At 46.8% G+C, this 23,832-nt stretch overlaps 1 protein-coding gene and 3 non-coding genes across 4 annotated transcripts in view; 1 reads left to right on the top strand and 3 right to left on the bottom strand.

Annotated features, from left to right (window-relative positions):
* DIPK1B (divergent protein kinase domain 1B) overlaps positions 1 to 16,521 on the top strand; it is a 62,153-nt gene extending 45,632 nt beyond the window's left edge. Inside the window, exons 4-6 of the mRNA XM_075260744.1 lie at positions 14,192 to 14,299; positions 14,890 to 15,066; positions 15,489 to 16,521. Of these exons, the coding sequence (XP_075116845.1) occupies positions 14,192 to 14,299; positions 14,890 to 15,066; positions 15,489 to 16,301 (1,098 nt within the window). The 3' untranslated portion in view covers positions 16,302 to 16,521. The remainder of the gene's footprint in view (positions 1 to 14,191; positions 14,300 to 14,889; positions 15,067 to 15,488) is intronic.
* Positions 16,522 to 21,330: 4,809 nt separating this feature from the next.
* Positions 21,331 to 21,462, bottom strand: LOC142185797 (small nucleolar RNA SNORA17). The gene has a single exon (XR_012711971.1). It is a non-coding gene; the product is annotated as a small nucleolar RNA SNORA17 (small nucleolar RNA).
* Positions 21,463 to 22,214: 752 nt separating this feature from the next.
* LOC142185796 (small nucleolar RNA SNORA17) lies at positions 22,215 to 22,346 on the bottom strand. The gene has a single exon (XR_012711970.1). It is a non-coding gene; the product is annotated as a small nucleolar RNA SNORA17 (small nucleolar RNA).
* A 250-nt stretch (positions 22,347 to 22,596) lies between these two features.
* LOC142185798 (small nucleolar RNA SNORA17) lies at positions 22,597 to 22,729 on the bottom strand. Its single transcript, XR_012711972.1, has one exon. It is a non-coding gene; the product is annotated as a small nucleolar RNA SNORA17 (small nucleolar RNA).
* Positions 22,730 to 23,832: the final 1,103 nt, after the last annotated feature.

Below are 23,832 nucleotides of genomic sequence, written 5' to 3'. Positions count from 1 at the left end.
AGAGGAGAGGCTGACTGTAGAACAGGGGAATACAATCTATTACTATCTGTTATCAGCCATGTCAGGAGAGGAGAGGCCGACTGTAGGACAGGGGAATACAATCTATTACTATCTGTTATCAGCCATGTCAGGAGGGGAGAGGCTGACTGTAGGACAGGGGAATACAATCTATTACTATCTGTTATCAGCCATGTCAGGAGAGGAGAGGCCGACTGTAGGACAGGGGAATACAATCTATTACTATCTGTTATCAGCCATGTCAGGAGAGGAGAGGCCGACTGTAGGACAGGGGAATACAATATGTCGTTATCTGTTATCAGTTGCTCCTCTTATAACGCTCCTGCACTATTATAAGTTACATCCTATAGGGCTCCTACTCCTTTAACAATCACTACAACTACCAGATGACTATATTAATTTGCCTTTGTATACACTTCAGCTCCTGCGCTCCTTGTCTCCTCCTCGAGTACTATTATATCTATCAGGCCTCCCTCTTATGGACACACTTGACTGCCGGAGGCTGCACCGTCGCTCTGTTCCCCGTACACATCTCCCACCTTTACATCGTTGTCTCGGGAGAAGTTTCAGCAAACGGCAGAATTAAATAAACAGATATCTGTGAAGTGAACCTGAACCGATTGTGTGAAACAATGGGACTTGCTGAAATTAAAACCTGTCAAAAGATTAATTGGTGTGCGCTTCAGAGGCCGCCAGTTTGTTGGATTTTCATCTCCCCAGCGGCGCGGGCAGGGTCACCTTGTTAATCTCACTCCTGACACACATTCTCTTTACCATGAAATCTTTGCCTCACCTAACCCCATTAGGACGACTGCGACCTATCACCCTCTGGATACATGAGGACAGGTTGCGTTTCCACTGAAAGTAAAAGACCTTCCCCTTCAGACTAATTTCTAAAAATCCTAATCCTGTATCTGTTTCTTGATATGCCTGCCATCCTATGGGTACACGCACTTGGTGCATCTGAAAACTGCATGTAATACAGGTGAAACATGTGAAATAAATGGACTTCACCTATGAAATGTAAAGGATTGTCCAGGAATATTTGTATATTTTATGCCTTTAGTGGCAGCCGAGCTGCAGTCATGGTGCCTGACTACTATACAGGGCATGGAGCCATCTGCTTCCAGCTCTCTGCATTATGTACTATGTGGACTGGATGTACTTCCAGCTGATCTGCATGGGGTATGAATGTTGGCCAACCACCTATCATATATATATATATATATATATATATATATATATATATATATAGAGCTAATCTTGCCCTAAATATTTCTGCACAACCCGCTTAAGAAACTGCAGCAAAACTGCATGCAGTTTTTCTTGTTGCGGTTGTTGCAGTTTTAGCTGTGCCACGCCCCCTACTACATTTATTGTGGGAGCCTTGGTTTCTGGCACCACGTTCTGCCATTTCTCAGATTCACATAATGTCCTGTCGGTTCACTTTGTGTTTCCTCAGCGCCTCGCTGATGGCACAAATATTATCTCCTGCGATTAAGGGCCGTGGTGTGAGGAATTCTGTTCCTGACACTTGAGGCTCTCCAGCCTAATGCACAGAGTCTTCATTATTACTTTCTGTAAGTTTGAGCACCGCCATCGGAGCTGTCACTCTGCGCTGATAATGAGTGCCACGTCCTGCAGGACAACACCGGCGAGCAGCGGAGAAGTCTCGGACAAGGCTCTTGTGGGGATCGGGCAGCAGTGTGAATTCTGCACACGCCTCATCATCTCCCCCCGTCCTGCAGCTGATTGATATTCTGTCCACATTAAATTCTCTAATCAAACAGCAATGTTAGTAGCCTGGGGTTACACAAAGCAGAGGACCCTCGCAACGGCTCCAAGGCCAGAGCCTTCATTATAGAACTGATCCGCCTGGAGACTGCAAGGGGAATACTGAGTGTGTGTATACATGTAGTGTGGGCTACAGAGTATAAAGAAATGGCTTCTGACATCATCTCTTATTTATGTGGAAGCTGAAACGCATAAGTATCAGGCAATGTCAGCAGGTGGACTGATAATGGTGGGGTAATAATAAGGTGGTCCCTGGTCTTACTGTGCGCTCATCTGATGGACTTCATATGTAACCTGCTTTAAGAATCCATCCAGTATAGTAGACAGCGCCAATGTGGCTGTGACTGGGTGGAACATAACAGCCCCACCAGTCCTGATTCTACCCCCTTGCATTGGGCTATTGCAGTGCACTTTTTCCCTTCTCTCATTGCAACTACCCTAAAATGCAGAAGGGCCTATTCATAGCAGTGATCTGCAACCTGTGGCTTCCCACCTGTTGTAAAACTACAACTCCCAGCATCAGTTTGTTACCTCAGTATATAAGAGACGCCAGCCATTTTTGTAATTTGATGCTACCATATCATTTGCCCGGGCAGCAGCCCATTGAGTGTGCAGAATAATGTCACCTTCAAGGTGTCTTTCCAGTCAGTGCCTTCAGTATGTGTCTCACAAGCTGTTTACTAGACAAGACGAAGCGTCAGCGTTCTCCTTCCTGAAACCCGTCTAAACACTTCAGTCAAATGGGAAAAGGCATCATTGCTATCTCTCTGGCTCCTGTCTTCTCAGTGCAGCATGGAGAACATCAGGACCCCCAAATATTAACTGTTATCAGAAGCATGAATCCAAAATCATCTCCTCTGTCTACCCCGCTTTATGTATAAAACGATATCAGCTAGGAATATCCTGTATATATGACAATTACTCCCAGCCCATGGAAGCCTGATACGTCTGGGGCAGTGAACTTCATGTATAGACATCATCAAGAAAGAGAGAAGATACTTTTACTATTACACTATAAAGCAACAACATGTTCTGTCTGTACTATAACTCCTAGCAGCTATGCTTTTTGGATAATGCAAAATATTGTGGGCCTCATCAAGGTGAAGCTGGGCACGAATTACATATATAGGAGCAGCTGGGCACGTATTACATATATAGGAGCAGCTGGGCACGCATTACATATATAGGAGCAGCTGGGCACGTAGCACATAGATAGGAGCAGCTGGGCATGTATTGCATATATAGGAGCAGCGTGCATATAGCACAAATACAGGAGCAGCTGGACACATAGCACATATATAGGAGCAGCTGGGCATACAGTACATATATAGGAGCAGCTGGGCACATAGCACATATATAGGAGCAGCTGGGCATACAATACATATATAGGAGCAGCTGGGCACATAGCACATATATAGGAGCAGCCGTCCACATAGCACATATATAGGAGCAGCCGGGCACATAGCACATATATAGGAGAAGCCGGGCACATAGCACATATATAGGAGCAGCTGGGCACGTAGCATATACAGTATATAAGAGTAGAGCTGCTTCTAGCCCCATCCAGTGCAGTGTCTTCTATCGCTGGCAGCCAGAACAGCTAATCGGTGCGGGGTCCAGGTATCTGATACTAAATGATTGGATACTGATGACCTATTAAAAATGCTGTTGGGGCCCAAAAGCTCTTTTTAGCATGTTCTGTTACTCTCACTTACATTAGGTGTATCTTGAAGCTCCTGGGCCCTATTGCAGGGCCCCACCATAGTGATGCCTTCCAGGGACAGAAATAGACTTGACAGGCTGGTTAGAAGGGACGGGTCTGTTCTGGGGAGCCCCCTGGGCCCAGTACAGGTGGTGGGTGACAGAAGGACACTGTCCATGGTGAGCTCCATGTGGAAGAACAACTCCCACCCCATGTATGAGACCTTGATGGCACTTGCCAGTACTGTAAGTGACCGTCTGCTTCACCCCAAGTGTGAGAAGAAGCTATCACAAGTCCTTCCTCTCAACCACGGTCAGGCTGTATAATCTACATCAGACCAAGCAAAGACACTCCGCACAGAGAACTAATGATTGTGACTATGAAGTCTTCCTTCTTTCTTCTTCTGTTCCATAGCTGCTATGGATTCCTAGTATATCTTCTCTTCTCAGTAGATGTGTGTCTACGCCTGTAATATATTACTGTGTATTATCCTGTATCTGTATTACTATGCTGCTGTAACATACTGAGTATCCCCACTGTGGGATTATTTAAAGGATTATCTCTTATGTTGTAAAGATCTGTATGTCTGGCCCCCCTGCCTGCATTGCTATACCATATAAATGCTCCAGGTGTTACCTGCAGTCCCATGTAAGACCGTGGATTATACTTTCTTTAATTGTATAGTATTGTCGAATCTTCCAGGAGAACATTGCTTTCCCTCAAAGGGTTATCCATGTGGCTGCTGTTAGAGAGACCTGTAATATAAGGCTTCATCAGTGGCCGGCGTATGCGACATGGGAGTGCGGCTGATTTTCCTTCCTTCCTTGGGCTCGGGAAGTAATTGCCTAAGCACCAGCCTTGATTTACCTTGATTAGTGCGGCACTTTCTACAAGTGCTTTAATTTGTTTTAGCTCCAATGCGCTGAGGCTCAGCCAAAGTAGTCGCTGAAGAGGCTGGGGAGGGGGGGGTGTCCGTGAGGAGGGGGCAGGAAAGTTTAGGATGAAGATCCTTGCACTGCTGAAGGGCGTCCTCTATCTGACACAAATATAATAAGTTAAAAGCGTCGCCGACGATAATCTGTAGATTAATGTAAATGAATGGATTCCAGGCAAATCCAGGCGCCGCTGCCATTGTGCGACATTGAAAACGCTCAGCGGATTTTATCATCAGGACGAGGCCTGAACATCAGAGAGCATTAACCCCTACAATCCCCAAATCCACAGGAAATACAAGGCCCATATACTCAGGACAACTAGAAATGCGGCTGTAACTGACAAGGGTTGTCAGATGGCTTTCTCCTACTACTGAATGGTAAATCTTGTGATGTGAGTATGGGATTTATTTTCTTTGTGTACTTGGATAAGCCAGTCAGGAGCCTGTAGAGATGGGTGACAACCTTTGTGTGAGCTGTAATAATATTGGTTGTCAGCTAATGAAGCAGAGGAGGGGCTGGTTATAGACATGTCCTGGATTTCCTGATGGTTACCCCAGGGTTGGACCTACCATTTGATGCAGTCTGTGCGCCCAGACAAGGGCCCAGTAGGTCAGGGGGCCCTCTAGCCTTTCTGTCCTCTCCTGAGACTGCAAAAAAGTGGCCCATAACTTTAATATGGGGGGGGTTTGATATAATTAATCACACCCTTTATATAAGCTAGACCCCTCAGAAGGGCCACTCCTGTTTTTTGGTGGTTCTCTCTATATTGGGATCTACCAGCTTGACTTCTCTTTGTAGAACAGATGGAAAGAGGGGAGATTTTAACCCTTTCCTGTCTGGAGATGGATTGATTCCCATGATACGAGCGATTCCATTCAGTAGCAGCTCCTGCCGGCCCATCCCTATAGTCAGAGTCGTGCAGGAGTGTGTGGGAGGCAATGCAGCTGTATCAGGAGAGCGGCGCCCCCATTACTGGCGCTGCTGCTCTCCCTGACGTCTCTTGTGTATCACAATGGCTGCTGCTGGATGATAAATCTGGGGCATCCTTAGACCAAGTTCACACTGCTGATTCTGTCAAGAAAAATGCTTAAGACCCAACATGGCAAACCATTGATTTCAATAGCTGTGAGTGACAGACGCTTATTATTCATCATGGTAGAAGAGCGGGGTCCTGCCTTATCAACAGTATAGAATGGGTGTAATGGGTGCGCAGACCCGCAAACGAGAATTTCCTGGCATGTATTTTAGGTGATGTGAACTGCCTGTCTGATCTTCTACCAAGTATTGGCACATTGTTGGCGAGTTTTACGTCACTGCCCTCGTTGAGCTGGAAAACTGGTTTGTTGCATTTTCTTCATAAATGTGTCTAAAAGCTGATTTTGGTGCATTTTACAATATTGTCTAAGCCTGTACTGAACCTGCGCATGTGTCTGTCAGCGCTCCTGGCATTGGCGTCCAATAACTTCCCTTCACTACAGGGTATGTAATGTGCGGCTACATCTATATATTATATATTCCACTTACTTATATAGCGCCATCATCAGAGGAATCTGAGTTCTGTTTATACCCATTGCGAAACGATAGGCAGTATATATGAGGGGTCCGGGGGGTCGTTGTCGGCAGATTATTCACCTTTAAGCTGTTTTTGCCATTTTCTCTAATTGTACCAGAGAACAAAAGATAAAACCTCCTCAGCTGATTAAAGGGATCCATGCCATCATCCTGCTGTGACGCCCCTTTAAGACAGTTTTTCTTCTCTACAAGTATTTAAACTCAGAAACCTCCAGGATAAATAATACTCCTGTTGTCATAGTAACCACCAATTAAACTCTAGGAAAAAAAGGAGGCGTTGTATCCTCCGTACGGGAAAAGCCGGCGCAAATCTGAAGCTTTGTTAGGAGGGAAAACGCTTTTTTTTTTCTTTTCCTCCATGTACATTTTGAAAGTATAAATGGCCGATGCAGCGAAGAATTCTCCAAGTATCTTCACTGAATCTCTGCCAGAAATCCCATTATAGGGCAAGAAAGGAGACTGACATTAAAGAGAATTAGTGGCAAATCAACCCCAGTCAGCCAGACTGTGGGATCACTTTTTGATCAATCACTGAACCACAATATTAATGGTATAACGGGCATTGTACTATTATTTATATCTAGTATACATATTATATCTATAGTATTATATCTAGTATCTATATATACTCCAGAACTGCGCTCACTATTCTGCTGGTGCAGTCACTGTGTACATACATTACATTACTTATCCTGTATTATACTCCAGAGCTGCGCTCACTATTCTGCTGGTGCAGTCACTGTGTACATACATTACATTTACTTATCCTGTATTATACTCCAGAGCTGCGCTCACTATTCTGCTGGTACAGTCACTGTGTACATACATTACATTACTTATCCTGTATTATACTCCAGAGCTGCGCTCACTATTCTGCTGGTGCAGTCACTGTGTACATATATTACATTACTTATCCTGTATTATACTCCAGAGCTGCGCTCACTATTCTGCTGGTGCAGTCACTGTGTACATACATTACATTACTTATCCTGTATTATACTCCAGAGCTGCGCTCACTATTCTGCTGGTGCAGTCACTGTGTACATACATTACATTACTGATCCTGTATTATACTCCAGAGCTGCGCTCACTATTCTGCTGGTACAGTCACTGTGTACATACATTACATTACTGATCCTGTATTATACTCCAGAGCTGCGCTCACTATTCTGCTGGTGCAGTCACTGTGTACATACATTACATTACTTATCCTGTATTATGCTCCAGAGCTGCGCTCACTATTCTGCTGGTGCAGTCACTGTGTACCTACATTACATTACGTATCATGTATTATACACCAGAGCTGCGCTCACTATTCTGCTGGTGCAGTCACTGTGTACATACATTACATTACTTATCCTGTATTATGCTCCAGAGCTGCGCTCACTATTCTGCTGGTGCAGTCACTGTGTACATAGATTACTTATCATGTATTATGCTCCAGAGCTGCGCTCACTATTCTGCTGGTGCAGTCACTGTGTACCTACATTACATTACTTATCATGTATTATACACCAGAGCTGCGCTCACTATTCTGCTGGTACAGTCACTGTGTACATACATTACATTACTTATCCTGTATTATACTCCAGAGCTGCGCTCACTATTCTGCTGGTACAGTCACTGTGTACCTACATTACATTACTTATCATGTATTATACACCAGAGCTGCGCTCACTATTCTGCTGGTACAGTCACTGTGTACATACATTACATTACTTATCCTGTATTATACTCCAGAGCTGCGCTCACTATTCTGCTGGTACAGTCACTGTGTACCTACATTACATTACTTATCATGTATTATACACCAGAGCTGCGCTCACTATTCTGCTGGTGCAGTCACCGTGTACATACATTACATTACTTATCCTGTATTATACCCCAGAGCTGCGCTCACTATACTATGTAGTTATTTATATGGATTACACCCTGATTCTCACCCGCCTAGTACTTGTCTTATCTGCAGTCCTCCATGTGATTCATGTACGTGAGACGGATTTTGTGATGTTGTACAGACACGACCTTGCCATTGATTTGTCGGTACAGATCCGGTCCCCGCTGATGTACATAAATCCACTGACTTATAAAGGATTTTGAGGAGATTCAGTTGTTTCCCTGAAAAGACGACGCCAAAAGACTTGGCGCTTTGTGTAAACATCGCGCATGAACCCGACAGACATCAGCACTTCAGCAAACGTCTCTCCCTCCATCTTCTCTGTGACCTGTGATCTCAGACGTTGGGGATAATCTGATCTCGTCATTGTGGTGTTCGCCATGGTAATGCCGCTCTCTCCGCTGCCACTTGGGGTAAAGGATTCAGCCCCAACCAATAATTGTACATTGTGACTGGCGCGGTCTGCTATCTGGCACATTATAATCTCCTGGAGCCTACTATGGCATCCCCCGCAGTCCAATCAGCTCATCATAAACGGCGTAATGGGAGGAGCTAGGAAAACAAAGCAAAGTTAAAATCTGCTGAGTTGTGTATCTAATCCTATGATATGTAATACTGTATCTAATCCTATGATGTGTAATACTGTATCTAATCTTATGATGTGTAATACTGTATCTAATTCTATGATGTATGATACTGTATCTAATTCTATGATACATAATACTGTTGCTGTATCTAAGCATATTGTGGTATACTGCCTGATAAACCACTGACTATAACCAATGATGTGATCCTGTATCTAATCCTATGATGTGATCCTGTATCTAATCCTATGATGTGTGATCCTGTATCTAATCCTATGATGTGTGATCCTGTATCTAATCCTATGATATGTAATACTGTATCTAATCCTATGATGTGATCCTGTATCTAATCCTATGATATGTAATACTGTATCTAATCCTATGATGTGATCCTGTATCTAATCCTATGATGTGTCATACTGTATATAATCCTATGATGTGTGATCCTGTATCTAATCCTATGATGTGTGATCCTGTATCTAATCCTATGATATGTAATACTGTATCTAATCCTATGATGTGATCCTGTATCTAATCCTGTCCTGTGTGATACTGTCTCCATGAGCCGCACAGCTCTCCGTTCCTCCTCTTGTAATGGTGACATTTTCGGCTCGCCCTCTGATCCCTGCTGTCACTCTGGATCCTCGCTGGCGCCCATCTACTGTCTGCGGTTTGTTGCGTTCTGACTTCCCGCTCCGGCCGTGTTTACTTCTGCAGAGACTGTATCCCCCGCCATGTGGCAGCGAGCGCCATCAGGCTGAGTATAATATGCAGATGAGTGCGCGGTTGCCTGGACAGCCTGTCCGCTTTTAATTGCCCGTCAGATACCCGCAGACGTTGCGGCTGACCCCGCTGCCAGTTCTGTTCTGGTAACTGTGATTTTTGAGGTGAACGGCACCTGAGGGGAATTAGTAAAGTCTCCTTCCTGCCAACCAACCTGCTGTGCGAGCCTCCGTCTCCTGACAACAGCACGTAGACGCCGGCATTCATCGCCAGCCGCCCATGTGCAAGATTAATGATCGGATAATAAGGTTGTAATGAACCCCCGCTAATTCCAGGGAGGCCGTCCTTGTCATTGTCATGGAAATACAAGGCCAGAGGAAGGGGCGCCATATACACAAACACAGGCTCTGAGCCCACAGAATCCCACCCTCCGGTAAGGACTGAGCCCTGTCACAGTATGGTCACCTCTATGTGTACAGGCCTCAGGCAGGGACCCAAAATACAGGAGTAAATATATACATTCTTCAGTGCGCCCAGTCTTGATGGGTTTTTTGGAATTTTTTAACTGCAAAGTTCTGCAACTTTATTAAAAGTTTAGTGTTTTGTGTCCGCCTCTCTGTGGATGGGTCTGATCTACTGGTGTAAACTGCAGCTGTGTGAGCAGGACAAGGTAGAACAGAGGGCGGGAATGTGAATCGCGCTATCAGGTAGTAACAGAAGGGGGCGTGGCTTTGTGGTTCTGATTGGATCTGTGAGTCACACCCCCTTGCCTGCTCCTCCCTGACACCACCCACTAATACATGAGTGGCCCCGCTCAGATCTTGTTTCGGGCCCCGGGTCTTAAAGCTTCGGCTCTGACAAGACCAAATGAAGTACGATGTCTCCACTATAGTATATAGGGTAATTGTCAGGTCCATTAGCAGGTAGCGGAGCGGCCAGGACAGATGGCATTGGTGCCTGTCCAGCAGAGGATGCCCGCCTGCCTGCCCAATCTCCCATTGCTGCTGCCAGTCTTCTGCTCTGACTGCATCAAAAATAAACCCCCAAATCTCCAGTAAAGCAGGATTCGTGACGCAGGCGGGTATTTTCATGAGATTACCCAGAGATTGTGTCTTGTGGGAGCCGCGCGGCTCTTACAAGTGGTTCTCGGTCATTAATATTCATTACAAGGAGCCGGCCTTTTTTGATATCCAGCTTGGTTCAATGCAGCAGAAAGCAGAAAAGCTGAGTTACCAGGAAAGGATTTCGCTTTGGCGTTTGATAATTGTGTATTTTGATTGTTTGTAGGTAAAGCGGATGAGACATGAGAAGGGCGGACGCCTTTCTGGATGCTTCACCTAATGCTGCTTCATCTGTTCGGTCTTTGTGCGCGCCGTATGTTTGATGGATTTTATTAGAGGATTAGGCCCATTTTCATTTTTTTGGCATTTTATGTTCCATAAGAAGCTGCTTATTCAAGAGCGCTGAGACTCAATCCACTTCAGTGAGCGCGCCAGGTGATCCTGGAACACGGACAGAGCGCCGTACTTATCGCCACCAAACACCTGCTGCGAAACGCGGCTTTAATTCCATCATGTATTGGCTGCTGACCAGGCGCAAGGGAATCTGGGAGTCTCCGCAGCTTCATCTCGTTCCCCTTTCTGTCTCTTCCTCCTCCAAGTACATGAACCGAGCTGCAAATTCCTTGGTAAATTTTCTCAAATATCAAAAAAAAACAAAACTGTAAATGCGAGTCCTGGAATCGCCGTAAAAGGATTTACCTAATGCTTTAGGACAAGTGGGTACAACCTGTGGCTCGCCAGATGTTACAAGACAATAACTCCCAGCGTACCCTGACACTCCTTGGCATGCTGAGAGTTATGGCTTTGCTACAGCTGGCAAGACACCAATACATCATTTCTTCTCTCGCACCTAGAGAACTCCGCCGTCCGCCCTTCGGGGAATTCTCCGACTTTACGTATCAGCACATAATAAAACCATCTGCTCCTTAGAAGGTCTTACAAATCCAACCTCACCTCAGGACATCCCACTGGGGCATTATTTACCAAAAACAATGCCAAAATGGACACGCCATGTGTGATAAAGTAAGTGCCCCCCATGAATCAATACCATGTAGATCCAACTATACAGCAGTGACCTGACATCCTGGTTTTCTGGATGACTTTATCCATCTCTCACATTGTTCTGGAGGAATTTCGTCTGACTTCTCATTACAACGTTAGTTACAGTAATTGATGTTTGTTCACATTGGTTTCTGCTCAGATCTCTACTGCGTTTCTATTGGGTCGGGGTCTGCACTGTCACCGATTCTTCTCCATTTTGTCCACTCTGTTGTACATTTGTTGCTGTACTCAGGTCTATGACCAGCTCTTTATTATACAGAGGAGATGAACAAGCTCAAATCACAGTCGCAATAACAGTGGTTCTTAACCAGGGTTTGATCGACCCTAGTCCCTAGGCATGGTTCATTTTGTGTGCCAGTAAAAAAACATTTACCTATGTCTTGAATTTGGAAATAAATCATATTTGATTTATCACTAAAGAAGGGTTTGGTGAATGTGCATATGAAACTGGTGGGTTCAGTACCTCAAACAAGGTTAAGAACCACTGTGCTATAAGGTGTTTGTGCCAACACTGGCTGTGGTTTTCACTAGACGTGGCACTGGACATTATGGCCAAACGTCTCTACTTTGGTCTCCTCTGTCCAAAGAAGTCTTGTGGTTTGTTCACATGCAGCTTTACAAATATAAGACGCGCTGTCATGTTATTCCTCCAGACAAGCCATACTTGTTCATACATTTCTCTAAGCATCACATGGGCTGGTCTTGAGGTGAATTTGCTAGGACGTCCATTCCTGAGAAGATTGCCACCTGTCTTGAATTTTCTTCCAATGTAAAATGGCGACTTCATAGTGTTCGGAAATGGCCTTATATAACCCTTCCCAGAAGGACGGCATCAACTGCATCTCTAAGATCAGTGCTGATATCTTTTCTCCTTGGGATTAACACACACACACACACACCTGTATGTTCCAGACCAGCAAACTGCCAAAACTTCTGCCATGATAGCAGTGGTCACACGTACTAGTGATAAATTACTCGAGGGCATGTTATTAGCAGGACCTGGCAGTTTCTTACCCCCTTATTTCCTATGGCCCTTCATTTTTTACACATGGCTCCTACATTTTGGCCTAGTTGTTGGTAAATACAGAATGACCCGGTGGACTCCGTTGTGTGATGTCCTTCATCTGAGCTTGGATTTACCAATTTGTTAGGACATAATAACAACATTTGGTCCTTGGAAGGTCTGAGACATAAATCCAGAGAATTCACCCAGGCTGGATCTTCCATGACGATAGGTTACCATTTGCTTGATAGCGCATGCTGGGAGTTGTAGTGTTTAGTGGGAAGCCATAGGTAGAAGACTATTCTTTGAATCTTGGATCTTTGGCTCTTATTGGGGATATATGTGACTGTTACCTTTGTTATTTCTTGTACACTTTGATGTCTCGGCCATGGGGTATACGGGGACTTCTGTTTTAGGACTTTAGTTGGGTTGGAGACATCTGGAGCTGCTGCCGATTGTTCACTATGAAGTTCAGCTTTGTTTGAAGGTAGAAGCAGCGGCTCAGAGAAAAGGCCAGAAACCTCTAAAGCAGCCAAATTACCGTGTTACACTCGGCCGCTTTGTTCTCAGCTGGTTCCCAGTGTCGGTCAATGAATCCTTTGTCCATGTCACTCCTGTCCTGCAGATAAGATGTCAGGGTCGTGGAGGGATAAAACCAGGTGCACATACCTTACTATATGCTACCAAGATAGGGACATGTGCTAGTCTCCTTAAAGGGGAACTACACGTTTTCTGACACTTCAGAGGGAATCTTATAGCTGGAGGTTATGTAGGGTTATATAACAGGTTGGAAATCAATCCGGCCACTCGGATGTCCATCACTAATGACCAAGGCTGGAAGAGGAAGTCACTCTGCAACAGCCAATGAGCGGCGGCTATTATGTCACTTCCTGTCTACAGTCTGGGGGGCGGAGCCTGGAGGAGATCCCTGAGTGCCTGGCCTGGACTACTACTTTAGCTCTATAACTCCACCTGTAGGTGGCAGCACATGATTAAACAGTGGCAGATGTTTGCCCAGATCATAGTGAGTGAGAAGACGCACAATGTACCAGAGTATCCTTGGGATGCGAAGTGTAGTCGTGCACCGTTCCTTGTAGATAATAAGACTCTGCTTCTCACCTCCACAGTGTCTGGGCTTTATGCTGAACCCTCCGGCGGCTCCATATTCCATCTGTTGTATTTTCACAGCTCATGTACATTTCAGTGTATTGCAGACATGGCCTCCAACCTGCAGCACCTTCCCTCCGTCCCCCATTACCAGATGACAATATTGCAGACAATTCTGCAGCTCAGGCCAAGCCGGCAATGCAATTAAAGTGGAGCCTGTTGAAAATGGCTTTGTCTCTTAAAGCTGTGGCAGATCTTGTGCGGCCGGCCGGCTGCCACTCTGTTTTAATTAAGGTACTTGTGCGTCTGTCAGATGGTGGTTACTGTTAAAGACGGACTGATAACAATGTATTGACCCCGCGTCTGCTGGGACTAATTTATTTATTGAAGTCTGTTAGGAAGCTTCTGCTATAGAGCGGCTGTACTGTGCCCGGGGAAGGAAAGCAGAAAGCGCCATTGCAGAATATCCTTCATGTAAATCCTGCAAACCTTTTACTGCAGCATCTCACAACCTGGAGAGAAAACCTAAAACCAGTCCATTCACTGGCCACAAGCAGAGGTGCTAAAGATGGCAAAATAAAAGTGCAATGAAAAATTACTGAATATTGTCATGGGACCTTACGGTAAACTGAGAGATGTCTGTATGCAGGAGGGGGATGGGGGAACGGGGTGGTGTCTGACTCTGCTAACCTGGTGTAGCGACCCCTAACTCTACGGTTTTTCTTTCTTACAGTGCGACCAGTACAAGAAGGGGATTATTTCGGGCTCCGCCTGCAAAGACTTATGTGATGACCACTCGCTGGTCTTCCACCAGTGCTTGTCCTCCTCGCCCACCCAACAGGTATGACGTCATAAACCAGAATCCTCTCCAGTGTAGGTGAATGTGGATGTCACTCCTGTCAGCCTATAAGTATATATGCATCAGCACAGAATAGTCATCGGCCGGTCTAATAGTCAGGGTAAAGTAGCTGCAGAATTCAGAGTATGACAATGTACAGAAACCCAGGATGTAAGCCCGAAAATATCTGCTGTGCGTGGACTGACACCTAGAATATAGACAAATGGAACCAAAACCCTGTCCATGGTGGCTAAACACTCCGCCATCTTGTGGTATAAATTCTGCAGCTATTCACCTCTCTGGTTAGGAAGCTGCAGTAGTCAGTGACTACCCATGTGGTTGTGTATACCGGAGCAGACAGTCTGCATGTTACATAGCGAGGCTTGTCAGCTCTCATATCTCCCATTCACTTCAATGGTCGGTGACTATCGGTGCGACCTCTTGTCTGTCCCCCTTCAGTGATCACTCAAGTCAGATTATCATTATAGGAATGTCTACACTGAACCAAGCGGCACATCCCCCGCCCTGTCCTGCACCTTTACCTATAGATTTACCTAAAGCCGTAATGTCCTCAACATTTTTGTCTTCTGCAGGTCTACAGGGGACTGTGGAGGGACAGAGAGGTCATCATCAAGTGCGGGGTGGAGGAGACTTTAAAAGTGGACAGTAACCCTGACACCGCCCCTCGGAGAGAACTAGTCCTGTTTGATAAACCCACCAGAGGAACGTCCATGGACGAGTTCAAGGAGATGCTTCTGAACTTCCTGAAGGTGAGAATGGGGTACGCTGTGAATGGAGGCAGAGCCCATCATGTATATAGTCAGGAGAGCACACATATATAGCAGAGCATGAGGAAATCCGTCACCTGTCCCCCAGGGGTTATGGCTGCCAGCCAAGGGGATGTTACCCCTATAATGACACAACATTAGTATATTGTAGTAGGGCAGGAACAGCGTTTTATGGGATGGCCCTGACTGTACACCAATGACAGATATCAGGGGAATGAAGGTTTGGGAGGTAGTCAGGAGGATTGGTGCATGACCACGAGTGCTTGGCCTAAGGATACCTACAGCATATAGCCAGGCCTAGACGCTTGGTTCTGTCCAGTGGAAACTGATCCTGTTTTATCATCTTTCTCTGTCCTCACTGCTAAAACCTTTTGCCTTATGGTATCTGTTCTCTATCGTTACAGGCTAATTTGGGAGACCAGACGTCACTAACAGCCCTGGTCAACCGGATTTTAACCATGGCAGATGTAAATGATGATGGTAAAGTGTCTTTGGCAGAAGCCAAATCAATTTGGGCCTTACTGCAACTGAATGAATTTCTTCTCATTCTCTCGTTACACGAGAAGGAGCACACGTCTCAGCTCCTCGGCCATTGTGGCGACCTCTACGTCACCGAGAAGATCCCTCACGACTCCCTGTATGGCACTCAGATGCCCAGTTTCCTACAGAACCTCCTCCCTTATCCTGTGCACAGACTCGTCCACCAGTGGTTCGCTCCCGCCTGGCCCAGAAGAGCTAAAATTGCCATTGGACTATTGGAATTTGTGGAGGAAATTTTCCACGGGACTTATGGAAGTTTCTTCATCTGTGAAACCAGCTTCAAGAACATTGGGTACAATGAGAAGTACGACTTCAAGGTGGTGGACCTGAGGAAGGTGGCTACCGAAATGACTATCAAAGGCTTCCTGAAGGGGCGCCACTGCGAGCAGAACTCGGACTGTACATATGGCAGAGACTGCACCGCCGCCTGCGACAAACTCATGAAACAGTGTAAAAATGATGTGATCCAGCCAAACTTGGCCAAGGCCTGTAAACTGCTGCAGGAATACCTGCTGTACGGCTCGCCCGCAGACCTGAGGGAGGAGCTGCAGAAACAGCTGCGGACTTGTATGACCCTCAGCGGACTTGCCAGTCAGATGGAAGTCCACCATTCACTGGTCCTAAACAATCTCAAGACCTTGCTGTGGAAAAAGATCTCAAATACCAAATATTCCTAACTGGAGTCTCAAGCTGCGAACATCAGAGCTGGTGGTGGATCCAGCCAGTAGTGGTGGCATCTACAGCCAAGTCTTATGTCCATGGTGGATCATAGACCCTACATGGCTGCAAGATGTCACCAAGACTGGCCACATCTGCCAACCTACATATCATATGTATGGCTACAGGATGCTGGCCGTAGATGGTACCAATATCTGAGGTAGGCCACTAGACTTATAGACATATCACAGGGTAACATCCCTGGGCTACTTACCAAGTACAAGGCAGTGATTACAGTCTTACAGGCGGATGTTTTGGGACCCCAAAAGTCCAACAGTGCCCTACAAAGGTCATATAAGTGGTCTTAAGATCTACTATGTCAAAGGGTAAATATAGGAGGAACTCTCCTTTAAAGGGGTTGTCCAGGCCTGGACGGAGAGATACAGCCACACGTGGCGCAGTCAGGTGACCCTTAGCAGGTATCATACATGGGTACTATTAGAATACGACCCATCGCATGGTTACCTTCCTGCCCAGTGTACAGCTGTGTCTCTACGCCTAAGATCAGAGCTGGCAGTAAAGTAAGTCTGGACTTCCCCTTTAAGGGTAGGTCCATTATCTGCTGTGTTTACCGCTTGTGGCGTATGTCATTGTAGCGGTCAGTACTTGTTCATGTCCGGCACCTCAGGTGAAGGTTTGTACTGTCTATGGCCAGGTTTGCAGACACCATGCTTCCTCCATGCAGCCAACAGCGAAGCGCGCCAGCCCCGATAATCACTCCCGCAGGCTCCCACATCCCTCCATGGCGCCTGCAGCTGCTGGAATTGTCAGCACAGTTTCCAGCCGGCAATTTACATGTAAATTAAAAGCTTTTATGTGACACGTCCCGGAGATTTTTTCCTTCTGTAAACCTCTTTATTCTGTCACCATTATCCACAAACACCTCACACAAGCTGGAGGCGGCGGCGTCAGCTCATCCCTCATGGAGGAGCCCACGTCCATGGCGACACCTGAACACGTACCTACCCGGTGTGACTAAGGTGTCTCTTATCTGTTAGGCGGCCTCACATTCACAGATAGGACACAGCGGCACAGCTCAGTGACTCCGGATCAACGCTGTTCAGATTATGCTACGGAAAATTATTTCTATGGCAACGCTGAACGCCGGTGCCTGGTAATGAAAGGGCGGCCATTTATAAGCCCCTTTATACCTGAGAGCAGCGACACAACGGAAAGAAGCCAAGACCACTCCAGCGGTGAAGGAGCTGACGTCACGGATTAAAGGGGCATAGGCCACCCAGCGCTGGAGGATGGGGCTAACGGATTAAAGGGGCATAGGCCACCCAGCGCTGGAGGATGGGGCTAACAGATTAAAGGGGCATAGGCCACCCAGCGCTGGAGGATGGGGCTCACTTATTAAAGGGGCATAGGCCACCCAGCGCTGGAGGATGGGGCTCACGGATTAAAGGGGCATAGGCCACCTAGTGCTGGAGGATGGGGCTCACTCATTAAGGGGCATAGGCCATCAGATCAGTGATCAGCAGCAGCCCACCACTCAGCTTGGTGAGGGGCCACAATGGTCTACTTCAAATACCGTAATAACAGGATGAAGCTGCACCACCGCCATGGATGAGGCGGCAGAGTACAGCTGAAGGGGAGTACCCTGTGGCCAGCAGAGTGGTGGGTGCGCTCAGATATACCCCGATAGATGACTGATCCCACCAATACACCAGTATCACATAACAGATGGTCATAATAATGGGGGGCCAGGACCCCAACAGTGTCCTCACAGTCCGTGTACTTGTGCCCAAATAACCTCATTCAGGTGGGAAGAGGTGCTGTAATGGTAAGAAGCTGAAGGGGGCGCTGCATAGCAAACATGGTTGTTAGTAATGGTGAAAATTTTAGGGATCAGATATTGGTGGTGGATGTAATCTGTAAATGAATGGTGCTAAGGGGGCAAATCCGCTGTAAGGGGCAATTCACACAGCAGAATTCTGGTGCAAACTTATGCAACTAAAATATACGTCTGTCCGAAAGATCCCCCGAAATTCCTGGGACTGGTGTGGGCCCCCATAAAGTCCATGTGTGGTCAGTCATACGCGTAATGTTGTGCACAGGGCCCTTGTACTGATGTAGGGGTGTGCAGTTATGCTTGCTGTATGTGAATAAATCATCATCTGTCCTAACGTGGGGCAGCAAAAAAAAAAAAAAATCAGGAGACAGGGATGAAAACTATTAAGATTTCCAGTCACTGACAGCAAACAGAGACATTAACACACAATTCAGACCAGGAGGCGACCTGCAGAATCTGACTGCACCGCCGAGATTGGTGGCACAGCACTGCCCTCACGTGGTAACACTGAGGTACTGCAGCCACAGACTCCCATCTATTCTAGAGCAGTGCACTGTAATCAGGCCTAGAACTATTCCATGCTGGGAGTAGTAGTACCTGCCGCTCCTCCACACCAAATAGGATGTAACTAGCTCAAGATAACGCATCTCAGATATCCACAAGGGCAGTGGCCTGAAATGGCAGACAGGGGGGCACACTAGAGACCATTACATGCGAATGGCAGCTTATTAAGTGCAGATACTAATCGGATCAGACACATCCTCCCGATAGCGCCCCATGTGGTCTGCACCGATAAGACATAGCTGACCAAGTGCGAATCCTAGAGGGGAAGTGATGCCCATTATATCTATAAGACCCTCCTGGACTTGGCTCCAAACAATGGGCAACACCTGTCCAGAAAATCCAGTCCGCAGGTGACCTGAATGGGGCCAGGGCTCCCTGTGATCCATCGTGGTTGGAGTCCAGGTGTCCTGTATACTGTGCTATATGGGACTATATATAATGCAGGGTCACAAGGCCCTGTTTACATCTTGGGAGACAGATGATTCGCATATTCTTCCCATGTTCCTTTGCAGTGGAGCAACTATGGCTGTATAAGTCTCCACACACCTGAGAAGGTGGTCTCTTCCTAAGGAAAGACGTTATCCCCACAGGGCCAGAACATTTAGTATATGTACAGAGCAGCCCTGCTGCATACATGTCATATGGAGACAGAAGTCACATGTGAACCCAGCCGTAACCTACAGAGCATTATATTATGGAAATTTCTCCCCAGGAGCAGAAAATTCTCATGCGATACCCTGGAGAGGAAAATTCATGCAGACCTGCATAGAGGTCACAGGAACTGATCATCACCACTCACAATAGTAGAGGAATGATAGACCCCCTACCCAATATAATGATCCATTAGAACATACAGATCAGTGCAAGGCTTTATAGGTTATACACAGGGCAGGGTTCTCACCCAGCTGCCCCATAGATCATGAGCAGGACACATGTGACTGTATAGGTCCTGGTGCTCTGGAGGTGACCACCTGCCCACTGTTAGAGCCGCCCACCACCCGCCGGTGTCTGTTCTGTGACTACAGGTGCACATGAACGTTTCTTCCAGGATTTCACCGCCTCTGTGGGAAATCTCATTAAGATTCTTTTAGGACACTCTTCCATTAGTCATGACTTTTAGCAATTAACTGCTTCATTTTGCCGCCAGCCGCTGGGCTAATAACACCTTTGGCCCCAATAATTCCAGATTAATGAGGGAAATTTCCCAGCGTTCTGCGGTGCCGGAGCCTGCCAGGCTATTTATCTTCACACCAGCCATCGCTCCGTCAGCCTGCGACAAGTCATCAGCGAGGCAGCTGCTTGTGCGGGGTATCTGCCAGGTGTGAGCCAGCACCCCCAATGTAAGACTCCCCCCAACCAAGAGCATCATGGCAGGAGGTCACAGGCAGACCAATCCTACAATACAGTCTGGGGGCTCCGAGCAACAAATATATGAAGTTCTAAGACACTACAGAGAGGCCCTGGCTGGAGAAGCCCCCCCCCCCCCCCCCCCCCCCCCCCCCAATACCCCTCACCCATATCTGACTGGTCATCACCAGACCTGGAGCCAAGATGAGCAGATTTGTAAATAAAGCAGATACACAGAAGCCAACGCCGATTTATAAAACTTTATTGAAAACAGGAAACACATAACATTGCCACAAGGTGGAACCACTGAGCAGAGTCATGGACTCCAGATTATACAGTCACCACTAGGAGGAGCTCACTACATATACAGATCATACAGTCACCACTAGGGGGAGCTCACTACATACAGATTATACAGTCACCACTAGGGGGAGCTCACTACATACAGATCATACAGTCACCACTAGGGGGAGCTCACTACATATACAGATCATACAGTCACCACTAGGAGGAGCTCACTACATATACAGATCATACAGTCACCACTAGGGGGAGCTCACTACATATACAGATCATACAGTCACCACTAGGAGGAGCTCACTACATACAGATTATACAGTCACCACTAGGGGGTATATAACACTTGACTTTCTTTATTTAGAAGAGTCTAACCAAGCATAAATACTTAGCTTCAAGTCTAAATTGAACCCCAAAGCCCAGGGGACTGAATATGCGGCTACTGACCCTGGGTCATGTGTCCGGCGCCCTTCTCTCCCCATTTCTTGGTATACTAGGGGAAGGGGGGGGGGCGCTTACAGACTAATTCAGTTTAAAAGCAAATTCACATTTGTCAGCCCCTGCAATATACAAAGGACCAGGCAGAGGAGAGCCAGTTATCAGACAAGTGACCCTGGGTCAGAACCAGCCTGAAAACCCAAAACACACAGACCCTGCACCAGAATCTTGTGAGCGTCAGTGCGGTGATGGCCCCTTTAACCATTTGTATCCCTCTGAGCTGCCACAGACATTCACCATAATCCACTACTGCACTAGTGATGGAATAAACGAGCGGCCCCAGCAGATGAGAGCTCCCCAAATCCTGCAAGGAAGAGGCCACCCGTGTCAGACAAGACCCCCGTCTACTCCTCACCACATCCTGGTACAGGGGGCATCATCCTGAAAAGAAGGGGAAAGACATATGAGACATCACCCCAAATATAGAGAGTACTAAGGTATACGAGATAATCAGCAGAGCACCAGCGCCCCCTGGTGGGCATTCAGCACATGTCCAGCTGGAAATCATTCTTAGTACCCACATAGCGAGCACCGAGCGTAGACGCAGCCGCATCACTCTATGCCACCTAATGACACAGACATGAAACCAGGGTCATGTCTGCAACGCCTCTAGGGGCAAGAAGAACTCTGAAAATAAGGCAGACATACCTGAAGAGCGGCGCTCCAGGGACACAGCGTCCAACCTGTAGGAACAAGACATGACAAGTGACCGAACTGTTACAGCAGAGACAACGCAGCAGCATAAGAGCAGCTAAACTATCCTGTACACGTCCTACACAAGGGGGGGTGGGCCTTATCGAAAAACTGGAAGGTCCCATTATACAGCTGCTATCCATAACAACATACAAGGTAGGCAACTCTGATACAGCGTCCTGCATTGGGTACACGAGTGCAATACCCACACACGGGGATCCCGACATGTTGTGCAGGTGAAGCCGCCATTACCTGGCAAAGTCACACAGCCCCCAACTCAAACTGTGAGGGCTAAATGAGACTGTTTTTTGGCCAAGTTGGTGTCGCCCCCCAAGTGACCTTTACCTAGGGCAGTGATGGCGAACCTATAGCACACATGCGGTCACCCGGATCGCTCACTAATGGGGAATCTGGTACAGGATTAGCAGTTAGTGAGCGATGACTGCTTTGTGGGGAGGAGGACTACTGTAGACCATTTCATACTGTGTGGGGCCATTACCCAGGTAGTTATAATACCGACTCCCCCTGTATGGGCACACAGGCGGGCTGAGATACTGAAGTTGGAGGTCCACCATAGCATTCACCTATAACCTTGTGAACAAATCTAAGCTATGGATACTGTAGTAGTGAAACAATATGGGGAGGGGGCTCTGTACACTCCACAATGTAAGACTACACAGATGTCCGGCTGGAAATCATTCTTAGTACCCACATAGTGAGCACCGAGCGTAGACGCAGCCGTGTCCCTCTATGCCACCTAATGACACAAACATGAAACCAGGGTCATGTCTGCAACGCCTCTAGGGGCAAGGAGAAACCGAAATCAAGATAAGAATTGTACCTGCCAAACCAGTCGAGGGGGGGGGGGGGTCAATGCGGCCTCCATCCTGCAGGAATAAAAGTCATTCGTCAGCAGCAGACTACAACCACCATCATCCTCATAGTACAATGCAAGGGCTGTGGATAGGAAAGTGTTAGGGCAATCCAAGACTAAAACACAAGAATCTAAGGACTTGTGTCCCGTGACTGCCAGAGCTGTAATCATAGCGCAGCACTCAGCACATGTCAGGCTGAAGACCATTCCTGGTGTCCATACAGCGGGCACCAAGTGTAGCGCATGGCCATGTCCCTCTATGCCACCTAATGACACAAACACGAAACCAGGGTCATGTCTGCAACGCCTCTAGGGGCAAAAATACCCCCACCCCACCATAAATATGGCACTCCCAGGGGCAAACTACAAACTCCAGGGGCATGTTGAGACTTGTAGTTCCAAAAATACAGAGGACAAACAGAACAAAAGGAGCAACTCAATCCACCCTGAACACACAAAACATAAAGCCCTTCACCCCTATATACCCCTGACAACACTACAGCCCCCCGCAGGACACTCACCCAGCAGCCCCCGGACTCCACAGCTCCGCTCCCCTCCACAGGCCGAGCAGACAGAGGAAGTGCACGTGCTCACCAGGCTATAAATAGGCGACTACGGAGTGCCGAAGGGGACAAATCTGTGATGCAAGAGGTGGCCTCTAGATGGCGGCAGAGGGATCACTGCTATTATGTATCTGTAGCCTCAGAGGCTGTGATAACACAAGTGGCCACTAGATGGCGAAAGAAATATGAAAACTATCAAATCCCAATATTTATCATTCTCCAAGTACAGACCAGCAGCCAATAATACCTATGGTGTCCTGTATATACTGTATGTGCCCAGTATATATGTGTCCTGTATATATGTGCCCTGTATATATGTGTCCTGTATATACTGTATGTGCCCAGTATATATGTGCCCAGTATATAGTCAGAAAAACAAAAAAGCACCTCGAAAATTCAAACAACCAGGGCTGGAAAAACGACAAGTCAAATAAAGACCTCTGGACCCCGAGCATTAGACACTTTCGATTGTACAATCAGGATACGTGTGTTTTGGCGTGTACATATATGTTTCTTTCTGATATATTATTTACTTGGAAAGGTTTCAAAAGGCAGGCGGTCTGCAACGCTCTTGGCTCATATAAAAGCTAAATCTTTAATTCATCCTCTTTAAAAGTACAAAATCTACACAACAAAAGTGAAAGCTAAGAAATACAAACACAAGGTGAATTAAAATAACCGCTGATGCGTTTCGGGGTGGAGGTCCCCCATAATCCACCCCTAAACGCGTCAGCTGTTATTTTAATTCACCTTGTGTTTGTATTTCTTTGCTTTCACTTTTGTTGCGTGGATTTTGTACTTTTAAAGAGGATGAATTAAAGATTTAGCTTTTATATGAACCAAGAGTGTTGCAGACCGCC

The sequence above is a fragment of the Leptodactylus fuscus genome, chromosome 11 (genome assembly GCF_031893055.1).
Source record: "Leptodactylus fuscus isolate aLepFus1 chromosome 11, aLepFus1.hap2, whole genome shotgun sequence".
Taxonomy (NCBI): domain Eukaryota; kingdom Metazoa; phylum Chordata; class Amphibia; order Anura; family Leptodactylidae; genus Leptodactylus; species Leptodactylus fuscus.
This window is presented reverse-complemented; position numbering and strand designations above follow the sequence as displayed.